We start from the raw sequence: 13,012 nt of genomic DNA, 5'->3' as shown, positions 1-13,012 counted from the left end.
CTAGCTACCATAGTGGGACCCCTCTAGCGGTCGCTCCTGGCAATACCACGCCCATCTAGTTGCCCGGTCACGTGATCCCCACATGTTTCGGCGTTATGGCGGTCTGCGCGGAGGCTTTGAAGTTTAGCAAACTTCATCTTCAGCAAACGCCTTACCTTCAAGGAGTCCATTCGCACAATACTTTGAAGGTTATGGGTTGTTTCAACATTTGCCGCGTGATAAATCGCAGCAAAATAGCAAAACAGAAGAGAAGCCAGGCAATGTCACGATGACGTACGTATATCTTCTAGCGATTTAGTGATCCATTGCTTCCACACTGAGATGATCTATCTTGTGTTTCAACGGGTGTGATAACTTCGAGCTCCAAATATGTTATGAAAGCGGAAACAAGTTATTCGGCCGCAGCTCGTCTCTGTATTCAGGTAAGATACGCCGCGGACATGGAGGACGCCATGTTTTATGACGTCTTCCCGTGACGTTTATGGGTCACGTGTGTGGGCAACTAACCACAATGCCATGCGCGGGTCACAGCACGCTCGCTTGCATTGGGAGAGGCGCTTAGGGCATCTCCTTAGTTTCTTACCTCCATGAGGGAGTCCTATCAACCATATTTTTCAGTGAGGAGTTTGTAAAAATTGACCTACCTTATCACCTACAACGCGTGTGATGCCTCATTACAATGTACCTGCTCATTGCCGCAAACAAGTAGGCGCTTTATTTCATGCGTTTGTTTAATTCTTTTTCCCTTGACACGTAAGTTTTCATAGCGGGACTAAATTTCACGAGGTTCTTCGATGAAGACTGTGGGAATCCTACTGCCCTCCAAGGGCAGGCGAGACCCACTCACCAGGACCACCGCCGGTTTCCCTGCAAAAGAGGTGCCATACAAGAAATACTATGCACACAACAGTTTATTACATACCAAACAGAATGCCCCGTTCCGCCCCGCCTAGCCGACCAGCAGGAAAGAGCCCCTATCTCACACGCAGCATCCCTTTTTAAGCACTTCGAGGGCGCCCGCTTCGCGCACACAAAACAAGTCCAAACAACAACACACGCCCCCGTACGGTGTCGGTGGCGAACGTACCGAGATAGCGATAAGCTATCACAAGATTTCCCCACAAGACATATACAGAACGCGCAAACAAAGCAAATAGTGATGTTCTGCTTGCCTGAATACGGCTATAATACGGCTGTCGTTTGCTGCGGTGCAGCAATCCAGGCGGCGCCACTGTCGAGGCGAAGGGAGAGAAGCGTGTGTGGGAGGAGAGGGAAGGAGGAGTTGTCGCTACTTCTAGTATTCAGGGACTTCCATCCCTCTGAATATGGCGGGCCCGCCATACTCTGCCCGCCATTCGAGCCCGCCATACTCTGAACGAGTGAACTCGCCCGCCTCCGCCCGCCGCTAGGGTGTCTCTACCCAGAGAAAATACGCCGCTCGCGCGTTGTCCAGCACTGTACAAACCATTTTAGATGGCGAGTTTTTCACTGTTCTTGTTTTTCACTGTTGTTGCGGACAACGGTCGGGAATAAACGACTACCTTGTAGTACGAAGCATCTTCGTCAAGCCTTTCTTCATCGGCACCTGTGGACAGGTGTTCTCCGAACAGAAGACACCTAGAAGATGCAGTCTCGAAGAAACAAATAAATGATATTGTTCCTTGCTGATTTATTATGATCATTGTTTCTGTAATTCCAGATGACATCTTCCTCACAGTATTTAAATACTGTGTTTAGGGCAAGGTGGTCTGTGTTGAAGACAGTAGAACTATTTTGTTAATAGCAATCAGAATAGCCTAAATTATACCATGATTCGTTAACTGAATCTCCAAACAGTTGAGAAATGATCGGTCCACAAATTATTTCGTACGAGCTAAAACTGCAGGCTACACCCCACCCCACCCACTTACCCCATCCTATGGGTAAGCTGAGGACATCAAAAAATTAATGCCGGATTTAAATTATCTTTTGTTTCGGCCAGCCGAAACTGTCAGCCACGAGTAATCCACATGAAAACACAGCGCAGTGACACAGCATCATAACGGCGATGTCATTTTATTAGCTGAGGAGCAGAAGTGAGCAAACTGGAAGTCAATGCTCGCGAAAGTTAGACGGGGCCAAAAGGGCCCTCTTACCTCGACCACATCTGCAAAACAGAGTCTGAAGTCTTTCTAAAAAGCCACGTGCGGAACGTCAACACGTTATTTTCTAAAGCCCAGACAACGACTGTGCCACGCCTCAACTTGCCCCAGTCTTCAAATAGCCCCTACACCCTTGCCACACATATCACTCCCTTTGGAGTGTACAATTACTCTCCATCAAGGGGGTCTTCTCACTCCAAAGGGAGTGATGTGGCTAGGGTGTACTCCCAAAAGAAGTCACAACACACCTTTTTAAGAGCTTAGAGATGAACGAACCCGCAGAATGAGTTACCGTCAAAACCTAATGGAGGTGTCCTATGGGACGCTGTAAAGCTTGTCTACTACAGCTACGCTCAGAGCTCCGAGAAGTTGGAAACGGACGGAAATGTTAAGCACGGAACTCAAAAGCTTACAACAGTTTATTCGGGGCGTCATGGGTGTAAACATGAAACTCGCGATCATGTTTTCTTATGTTTTCATGTCTCCTCCTCTATTCAAACTTCGAATTCAACGAAGCGATAGCAGAAAATCGCTAATAGAGAAAATATTTATGCTTCAATAAGCATCCGTTGGCGGTAGGTGGTTGTATATTGTAAGGCAGCGCGTCCTCGTCATGTCTTCAGAGAGAATGGATAACGAAGGCGAAGGATGATCGGCGTTCTTGTCACCGTTGTGTACTTCCACGGGCAGGCCTCGCTGAAAGTAACGTCAAATAATTAGGTACTCACTGAACAAGCATTATTGTTCAACTGATTTTGTTACGAGGGAGCACACAAAATACACTGCGTCTTTGTTCGTGGTGGGGTGCATACCAGAAGGGTACCAGACGTAACTACACCGTTAAAACAGGGGGGGGGGGGGGGGGGGGGGGGGTGTCGAGGTAGCTTGCCGTTGTTGGCCGCACTCAAGTGGGCATCGTCACGACTATAGCCAAAAAAAAGGAAAAGAAGGTGGGAGAAAGGGGAGTTGAGGACTTCAAAGAAAACAGAACTTCACCACATAGCACTCTCCTAGCCAACCACCATTCTGAATGATATCGTTCTGTGTCCGGATTTGTTCAAAACAGGGGGAGGCGCCTATCTAGGACAGGCATAATGTATCTCAGATAGGCGCCTCCTCCATTTTCTACAAATCTGCACAGAATTATATCATTCGGAATGATGGTTGGCTAGGAGCATGCTATGTGGCGAAGTTGTTTTAACAGTGTATGCTGAATCAGAAGTAGCACTTCGGTTATGCAGCGAAGGGTTTCCATCGCGTTGTTTACAGGGTATATCAAGCGGTTCCACTCGATGAAACAAGCACGCAGAACGGAAACAAGCATCGAAGTATGGTATACTATCAAAAAAACCCAGTCATCGCCGGGGCTTCCTCCCCCGACAGTGAGGTACCGGAGAGCATCACTACTACACGCGGATATCTGGCAATTATGCAACACAACCATCGCGACACGGCACTGAGGGCCGCACACAGGTAATGAGTAGGCTGCGCGACAGATATGTTGGATATGTTGGCAAGCTCCCACGTCTGCGATTATAGTGCCCTTAATTGCGCGGTCCGTTTTGTGACGCGGTGATTCCCGCTTTAAAATAGGGTGTTCCAAATCTCCCTATAAACTAACCTGGTCTTCATACCTTGCTCTGGTAACAGCTAATTTTCTTTTGGCGCTCAGTTCCGCGATTCTAGCAGCAATATAAGATATGTGCAGAGTCGTCGGTTCACCTGGAAAATTAACGGTTATTGTGGTTTCATTTGCGGTTAAGTTTTGTACATTTAACGAATACTTACCAGGCAAATGCATTGCCAGACTTAGAACAAACACACGTGGAAACAGGTTGGTCAGCTTAAAAAGCGTACCGCAATCCTCTTCTCGCTCATGTACATCTTTGGAGCGCGTAAGTGCTGAATTAGCATTCACAGAAATTAGTAGCATGCACGAGTAGTGTACGGCCTATCGCACAAACACCGACCGGGCTTGTCACAAATTTCGCTTCGCTGTCGATGTTTGCTGCGTAACCGTTTCTCCAAGCATGGCTAACAAAAGTACATGTATGACCATCTTCTCGTGCTACACTTTGCTGGTTTTAGGATCATTGATCCCCAAACGCAGAATCTGTATGGAACGACTTCGAAGACTGGGTAGCCAATGCATTACTACACTGGAGCACTACAAGACAGCCGTACTGATCGGACGCGTTCAACGACGTATAAGCTATGGTACCTGCTGAGAGTCGGTCATCAAGCCTGCCCTGCCTGCAGAGCGAATCGTGCCTTTGCACTTACCTGTGGTTGTTTCAGGTTCGGTTTCTGAAAGTTTAAAGACAAACGGGATGTGAGACGTTTGAGGAAGTAATACCCTGTCGTCATGGTGAGTAAGAAATCGAAGCTCAATAGCTGCGTTTACATGAATGCGAGAAAAGCGTATCCTATATAGAGTTATCGCAACAAAATCCTCTCCTACAGGGTCACGTCAACCAATCCGCCGGCCGGGACACGTGCGATAACTCCATACGATATGCATCGCATTCATGTAACCGCGGCTACTGACTCCACATGATATGACACTAAGTGTACAGCTAAAACGTAATCACATACGATGCTCACAGCCGTTGTGGCACCAGCCAAAAGCTCATCAGCTGAGTTCCCCTCGTAGCCTCCGCAACTAAAGCGACAGCGCGGAGACAGAAAATAGTCCGTTATAAAGTACCTTTTCTCATTATACACTTTACTGACTGTTTGCTAAGGCTTCTTCGGGTTCGCCTAACGGAACGACAATACATTTCGCCTGATCATGTAACTGGTCTGCTGGCTACACACAGCTGATGAAGTCCCGATCAGGTCGAAATAGCTCTCCCGTGCTGGTATGGCAAAGGCTTGTTCTTGAAAAGCTTGCCCTCATGAAGGACCTGTACCTTGGCAATCCTTCGTGTAGGCCAATTTCATTGCTCTTAGTGACGCGTACGGTTTGAGTGGATGTCTGAGAGAAGGGAGACCCCTCACCGTTCTTCGTTGTATTCTCTTCCACATCAGGTTCTGTCGTGGCGGATGGCACCACAACAGGCGTATAGTGCGGCACGTCTGAAAAAGTAGAGAGATATGATGGGCCGTCAAGCATCCTTCAAGAAGCACTCAGTAGTCGAATATCACGCATTATAAGACTTAAGAACTGTGTGTGTGTTTGTGTTTTATGTGTAGGTGCAGCGGCGGCGCTTCATGTCCATTCGTCCACCTGAAATAAAATAGAACTGATTGAAGCAAACTCATAAGCAGAAGATGATAGAGAAGAGCTCGAGGCAAAACAATATGCGCAGGTCGCAATAGGGACTGTGGTGAACCATTCAAATTCAGTTTGTTGAACAGGTTTACACTTGGAAAGCACTGTGCCTGAGGCAATATTGAGACCAATACTCCCTTTAAAGAACACGGTTTTTATGGACTGAAAAATAAAGTAATCATCGCTGTCCGCACATACACACAAAGGCAGAAAAGCAATGGTAGTTAGTTAACAACGCGCTGCAGCAAGTTGGAATGCGTTTACACTCAAACACGGGAACACACGTCAGAATTATAGCCCCAGAGGAAGCACATCCTATCATAGTCGAATTTGCAAAATTTATTTGGTTGCCATGGTGATACTACGAGAGTAAGTGAGCAATTTGTACACACCTCGCCCATCCGTAAAGACTAGGGATGGGCCAACCGAATCCTCGAATCCTAGACAGGGAGATTCGAGAATCCGAATCCCAGTGCCCAAAACGGCTAATCGAATCTTCCGAATCCATCAACCAAGTCTTTGTTTCTTTTTAAATTAGGCGCCTCCGGAGTCCGCACAAAAGCCTGATTGCCCGGCGGGTGTTTCCTTATTTGTTGGTTTACATTGCTCTGGACTGAAAAAAAGTTCGGGCAGGACCTCTTACATTACAAGTTTAAAAGTAATATAGTTTTGCTTTTGATGGTTTCTTAGTTTTATGGAAATATTCAGACTCGAGAGTTTGTATTTTCTGTAGTTGATAAACAACGCGTTAAATAAATTACATTTAAGAAGTATATGGGTATGTTTTCTGCTGGAAGTGAACTATTACTTAATTTGTTTTTCATAAACAAAAATATTAAATTCTGGTTCAAAACACTTATCAGTAGAATCGTTTTTCCCTGGCTGTTGAAGCCCTTTTTAAAGAAAGGATTCGAAAGATTCGAGGTTCGTAAGATTCGTGAATTCGCAGATCCTTCCTTGGATTCGGATTACAATTCAAATTCGCAAAATTCTGGATTTGTCCCATCTCTAGTGAAGACGTACATTTCCCAGTAAACAGGAACTCCGAGACTTTCATGAAAGATTAAGCAACTAAATATGATCTGAAGCATTACGACAAGCGGGTATCATATATTGCTTCTTTCAAGCGCAACGTTGTTATACTCCTGGCGCTGGATGTTATAAGATGAAGTATCCTGCCTTCATATGTGACATTAATTTACCGGACAGAGTGACGTCACCGGACATCTTTCTCACAGAGTCGCCTCCGCATATTCCTACCATTCCGACTTATGTCGCGGCATGTTGGGGGCGTACAGTCGTTGCCTGGCTTAGTCCAATCGCGGGGCCGCGTCGCCGACGCAGACGAGATCACCGCGGAACTTCTCCAAACACGCTAGCTCAACGCTCCGCCTGCATGACCATTCAGTGTACCATGAGTGTGCACATAGTTTCTGGAAGAGATTGTAATAGTGGAAATGGACTGGCATTCCCATTCTTCACGATCAATACTGTTCTGCCTGTTCTTTGGCCCATATATCATTCAAGTATGGCAGAATAAAACGATACTCATGTTCGAGTATCCTACAATCCTATACGAGTAATCCTACTTGAGTAAGCCTGCAACAAATATTTTTTGAAGTGACTCCTAGGTTCCTAACATGACAGCGAAAAGATTAAACGGAAATTTAGGTAGGCGTAAGATACTTAATTCAGTCTGCGCGAATCTGCGATTTTTCATTTGACTTTTATTTTATTTCATTTCTGAACACAGAAATGCGGCTCGGATACAAAGGACGGGGCCTGACGTGGTACCTGAACCATCAGCACTTAGTAGAGTCTGTTTAGCACAAAAGATGCAAGTACATGAAATACACGGGAACACAATACGCATAGTTGAAAACATAGGTGATTTCTCAAAAGCACAAAGATACAAATTCAGACAATGCTACAGAAAATGATGAGCGGGCAATAAAACGCAAGGAAGGATATCCAAGAAATGAAATGGGTCGAAGCCATCACATTTTTGCAGCAGTACTGGTCTCGGCTCGTTAGCAATTACGCTCAAAGTAAAGGAGTATTGTCGGAGTCAGTAAGATATGATTTTAAACTTCTCTTTGCTTGCGCACGAGATAGTTCTAAATGTATGAGGTCTCCCAATTTGTTAAGGATATACGGTACTAAACATGACATTGCCTGTCTTCCATAATTTATCTACGCTACAGTAATCTAAAATAAACCCTGTCAGTTCAGTGCCGTGTTGTCCGTCCTCCTTCGTTCCCCGAGCACTGGGGGTTGTCCTGCTTTTCCATAATCAGTTCCATGCGCAGGAGTTACGAATCATCTGACTTCTCTAATACAGTATGATGGGACTCTATCTAGCAGATCCATATTGTTCTCCCTTGTCAGTGCATGCATCTATATGAAAGTCAGCGTGTGTTACGAAGTGCACGGCCCTTCTCTAAAGAAGACGCGTAGTTTGTTACGATTACTAGCAGAGGTGTCGCCCCGGACCAGTATGCAGAAATTTAACTTTGTCATAGTAAATGTCTCGCATTAACCAGTTTGGAAGTAATTTCCTGATACGGTCGATAGCTACTACAGCCCTCGACAACTGTTGGGCAAAATTACTAACATGAGCATTCCACAGTAAATATTGATTTTTGTGGCAATAGGTGGAAGAAACACGATCCACAAGTAATGAAAGCCTGCTCCTCTGTCGTTACATCCCATCCGATCCGCCAGTGAACCTTCCCGCGGCAAATAACCTTTGGAGGTAGTAGTCTTCTTTTGACATCCAGTGGAAATACTTCAAGCTAAACCTGCTTTCACGTCATCAATCCACCTAGCAGTGTCCCTGACAAGACACAGAAAAATTCGCAACATGCATTGTACTCTTCCACGTACAATATACACCATTTTTTACACATATTTTTATATTTTTTTTACATATACACCAGATTTTCTCACTGTGTCGAAAGTTAAAACCGTTTTACTTTTTAGCCGGAAAAGACCCGAAATATGAGAGCTGTATCACCTGCCCTAACCAGTCGAGTTATACCGAAATATGAAGAGCATAACAGAACAACGTAACTGACCAGTTTTGGAAACAATTGAATGTCTTACGTAGCTGGCAATACACGGTTATGTTGAACAGGCCAGGATTATATATTAAAACCTCGATGTTAAAACGACGGCGCGCGGACAAGCGGTACCCGTGAACCAGCGCTTTCCATCCCAGATCATGTTAGTTCGAACGATGTAAGCCTGCGATAAACCCGCGCGTAATTCCTGTCAAGTGGGAACAAGCTTGGAACGACTATACAGGGAAAGGAAGAACAGCGTATAATATAAATTATCAAAAAATATCTTACCCTCTGGGGGCCCGCCACACATAATTCGGGCAGTCTTGATTACGGGGAGTTTGACAGGCAAATGGATGGATTTACTTCTTCTTCTATCAGGTGTGGTTTCTAAATGGAAGGATGGCTGGCAAATGGAAGGCACGAGATGGAGATACTGTTCTTCTTCCTTCTCTGAAAGATGGCCGTGAGCCAAGATGGGAAATTGGCCAAGACGATTGTGGATCTAGTATGTGGGTCTGATCATATGTAAGACCCGTAACAATGTGATCACGGCCAGCTGCGAAGAAAGGAGGTTACATTGACACGCCACACGAGGGGGGAAAGGGTTACAAGCCTTACCCACGGAACAAACACGCGCGGTGAGTGCGGGAATCAGAGCTATCTTATCAAAAATGAGCTCAACCGACGGCTTGTAACCCTTTCGCCCCTCGTGTGACGTGTCAATGTAACCTCCTTTCTTCGCAACATTGCGCTCAAACTACGAGCCGTCAAAAAAGGGCTAATTTCCACGGATTTTCGGCGAATTTATTTCGGCAATTGCCATTGCATTACGAGTGGGATTATGTACTATACTGAGTAAAATGACCACGGGGATCCCATTTCCGCAAAGACAACGTTAGGTTGCCTTGGGAAATTTCGGAGTTCAATTCAAGAAATTAACTTTCCGTCAATTGAAATGAAATAAAAATGTTACCAATATGCCGCGAAAGTTATTGGCAGAAAAAAATCACTTGACACCATGTCTCTCCGGGGCCTATGTTTTTTACTATGACTTTCTATCATGGTTGGTGGACCACCCTGTATGTAGGGCCCGTAACAATGTGGTCGAGACCGGTAGGTGACCGCGGTTCGAATCCGGCCACCGGCTGTGTTGTCTGTGTGTTTCCCTGGGTTTTCCTCGGACGCTTTAAGACAAATGTCGGTCTAGTCCCCTGTGAAGTCGGCCACCCGCAGTAGTCGTGAGGTTGCCGCCTAAATGTGCCGACTACGGCGAGCAGTTCCTCTCCAATCTAGGGTGCCTGAATACTAGCTCCCTCTATTGGAGTTCCCCACTCCCACCTCCCGTAACAATGTGAACGCAGGTGTCACGTGACGTGTGTATGACGTATGTGCGTGCGTATGTGAGTATGTATGTGTTTGGGTATATGTGTACATGTGCGGTGTCTAGAAGCGGTTCGAGAGAGAATGAGTTAAAATACGAGACCTGCTGGCCACAGACTCTTTGCACAGCGCGGTATGGTGTACGCCGAAAGACAACAGAGAAGCTAAAGACACGGTGGCTCCCAATAAACGCAGAGGCGTACAGACATACATGTGGCGGAGTTGATCGTAAAGAGGGCAGAGGAGGAAGAAGTATTAGGCCGTTTCATCCTGGCCAGAGTGGGAGCACACAGGGGACAGAGAGACACCACCACGGTGGAGGGGAAAATTTAGGGGTAGCGGAAGGCAACGGACTCGCGTCAACCAGGCTGCAGTGCTTAAGGTCCCACGAGAAGGAGAGATGTTCATAGGGAGTCGGGGGGGGGGGGGGGGGGTGGCTCGGGACAGGAGTGTGAGTCTTCTATACCTCGTAGAGGATACGCCCAAGAACAGGGAGGAGGTCGAATATCTCGCCAGAGAGGGACATTTTAACGAGGGCGCCGCCGTTTCGTTTGCGGTGAGTCTACGGTGGGCAGTAATCCACGTAGTGATGATATCGCTAATATACAGGGTGTGTGCAGAAAAACGTGACCCGCATTATTGCATGTAACTCGTTGCCTACTTACTCGAGGAACTGCCGGTGGCGTACGATGACGTATTTATGCGTGCGAAAGCTACAAAAAATTACTGGAAGCCATACTCAGCCTAAAAAAATAAACAGAGCGCGAAAACATGGGCTTCCATGCATCACAATAGGGCGGTCATCACGGTGCATGGTAGTGCATTTCAGTCTCAGGAGAGTTATGTGCAGGCACCGCTAGGGGTACTGCTGATGAGCATCCATGTGGGACATCGTTTCGATTCATGCACCGATAGCTCCCCTAGCGGTACATGAACTGCTTGAACACAACTCTCCTACGTCCACCATGCTGCCCTATTGTGACGCACGGAGGATGACGTTTTCGTTGCTCCGTCTATTTTTTAAGCTGAGTATGGCTTCCACAATTTTTCTGCAGATTTCGCACGCATAAATGCGTCATTGTGCGCCACCGGAAGTTCGTTAGTTAGGTAGACAACAAGCTATGTGCCTAAATGCGGGTCATGTTTTTCTGCACACACCCTGTACATCTGGGCAAGATGTACCAAGGTTGACAACAAGGACTACAGGGCGGCATCAGACCCGAGGACGACGTCAAAGCAGAAATGCCGGATAGAGAATCAGATAGCAAGATAATCCTTTCAAAGGAGGAAGGGACTCTCTTGATGGCATGGGCCAATGTTTCTCAACGGAGATTCCGCGAGCCTTGTCCTAAGGTTCCGCGAACGGGATTCTGTTCAGCACCCGCGAGTGACCCACCACAACTTGACCGCCTATACCAAGGCTCGCATTCGGACAATCTTGTTGTCGGACAGTGCTTCACGTTTGATTGTTGGCATTGGAATCGACATCGAGATCTCAGGACGAGGTTGCCGCTGCTGACAGTCATTGCAAACAGTATACTGTTTGCTGTTTCCATAACTGCTGGCTCTATACAGTCAGCTATGGTCTTCATCGGTTGGTTCATTCCGCAACTCAACCCGACTGTTTCTCCGCACCACGCTTTTCCTTTCCTCTTTCGTTTCGACAACTTACGTTACAAGCACTTGGAGAGTCAGAGGTACTTGTCAGAGGTACTCGCAGGAACTTCGAAGCGACTCTCCTGCCTATACGTGGCCTTGAGCTTTACAAGCATCAATGGTAACCCACAATACGTTACGGGGAGGTATTGCAAAACTGTTGAATGAATCCAGCAAAGCTGAAGCGACATCCTTGATCAGCGATCCTTGACAGATTCCTTGAGGTCGTGCTGTCACGATCATGGATTCCCTCCAATAATAAATGTTGAGAACCACTGGCGCCGGCCACTGCTAAAAATTCGGTGTCAAAGGGAGTGGTAAGGTCTCGGAGCCGAACTGGAAGCCAAGCTATAGAGGAAAAAAAGTTCAGGACATTAATGTAATTAATGCGTCGGAAATGCTTTAGCAGTAGACGTATTCTCTTGTGTATTTTTTGCGTTTTATACGTTTTCTTATATGTTCCCTTCATGTGTTCTCTTATCACCAGTACACCACCACTACATCACCATATTACCACCACCAGGGGAGGCACAGTGAGCGGGTTTCTCCGCTGCGAAAATAGTGTCGCCATTGGCATTTCCCGCCAAATTCCGTCAATGTGCTTTTCATTGGCTCTGGTTCCTTACGCGATCTTTCTCGATTATGATTGGCTGAGACTCATTTAACCGGTGGATTGGCTCGCGTTCGTTTCCTCCGAGGCTCCGACCCGTCTGACCGTTGTGCAGCTGGCGTCCATGTGGGCGGGCGATGATTTCGTTTCGTGGATTTCAAAGATGTTCGGGTGCATGTCTAGTTTAGCGGCGCCACTCGATTTCAAACTTCTAATCTACATACCTGGATGGGATTTTGCATGGTGCATCGTAATCCAGAATAATCAAGCGGCGGTCGGTTCCACAAATTCCTCCAGAGATCAGTTTCCCCTGGAAAGTTTCGGCAGCGGCGACCATGTCATCTCCATGCGCCCATTGTTTACCTATGACAGCTTACGCACACCTTGCACTCTTCCCAGCATGCCTTTCGCCTGTTCGTTGCTAAGACGCACAGCAACTCCGCTATCGGACGACAGTCGGCCTCCTCCTCACGCAATTGCTCCGCGCCAAAATTGGCACTGTCTTCTGTCAGCACAGTCTCGAACAACTGCGGGGGGGGGGGGGGCTACCGCCCCCCCCGGACCCCCCCCCGCGTTTAATATGTACTGACCTGGCCTAACCCAACCTCACTATACTTCGTTTAGTGAGGGAAGCCAAGCTCTATGGCTGATGCGTAGGAGTACCACAAATGATACCCGTCGAGATCTAGTGCTTTCATTGTGCATTCTTGGCAACGAGCGAGAGGGAACAGGCGAAATGCATGCTGGGAAGAGTGCGAGGTGTGCGTAAGCTGTCATACGTAAACAATGGGCGCATGGAGATGACATGGTCGCCGCTGTCGAAACTTTCCCGGGGAAACTGATCTCTGGAGGAATTCGTGGAACCGACCGCCGCTTGATTGTTTTG

The 13,012-nt window shown here is 46.9% G+C and overlaps 1 protein-coding gene across 6 annotated transcripts; it reads right to left on the bottom strand.

The window, feature by feature from the left end:
* Nucleotides 1–2,674: 2,674 nt before the first annotated feature.
* LOC135378415 (uncharacterized) lies at nt 2,675–8,981 on the bottom strand. Of its 6 annotated transcripts, XM_064611444.1 has the most exons (6): nt 8,769–8,981; nt 6,618–6,807; nt 5,142–5,219; nt 4,425–4,448; nt 3,763–3,863; nt 2,675–2,837 (listed from the first exon to the last, which is right to left on the bottom strand). In XM_064611444.1, the coding sequence occupies exons 2-6, from the start codon at nt 6,676–6,678 to the stop codon at nt 2,697–2,699; spliced, it is 405 nt and encodes a 134-aa protein (XP_064467514.1). In that variant the 5' UTR covers nt 6,679–6,807; nt 8,769–8,981; the 3' UTR covers nt 2,675–2,696. The 6 variants fall into 6 exon arrangements, 2 of the variants coding, with proteins under 2 accessions (XP_064467514.1, XP_064467515.1); XR_010418372.1 differs by having other exon boundaries at nt 3,930–4,448; nt 5,142–6,807; XR_010418370.1 differs by having other exon boundaries at nt 3,763–4,448; nt 5,142–5,370.
* Nucleotides 8,982–13,012: the final 4,031 nt, after the last annotated feature.

This window comes from Ornithodoros turicata, chromosome 1, assembly GCF_037126465.1.
Source record: "Ornithodoros turicata isolate Travis chromosome 1, ASM3712646v1, whole genome shotgun sequence".
Taxonomy (NCBI): Eukaryota; Metazoa; Arthropoda; class Arachnida; order Ixodida; family Argasidae; genus Ornithodoros; species Ornithodoros turicata.
This window is presented reverse-complemented; position numbering and strand designations above follow the sequence as displayed.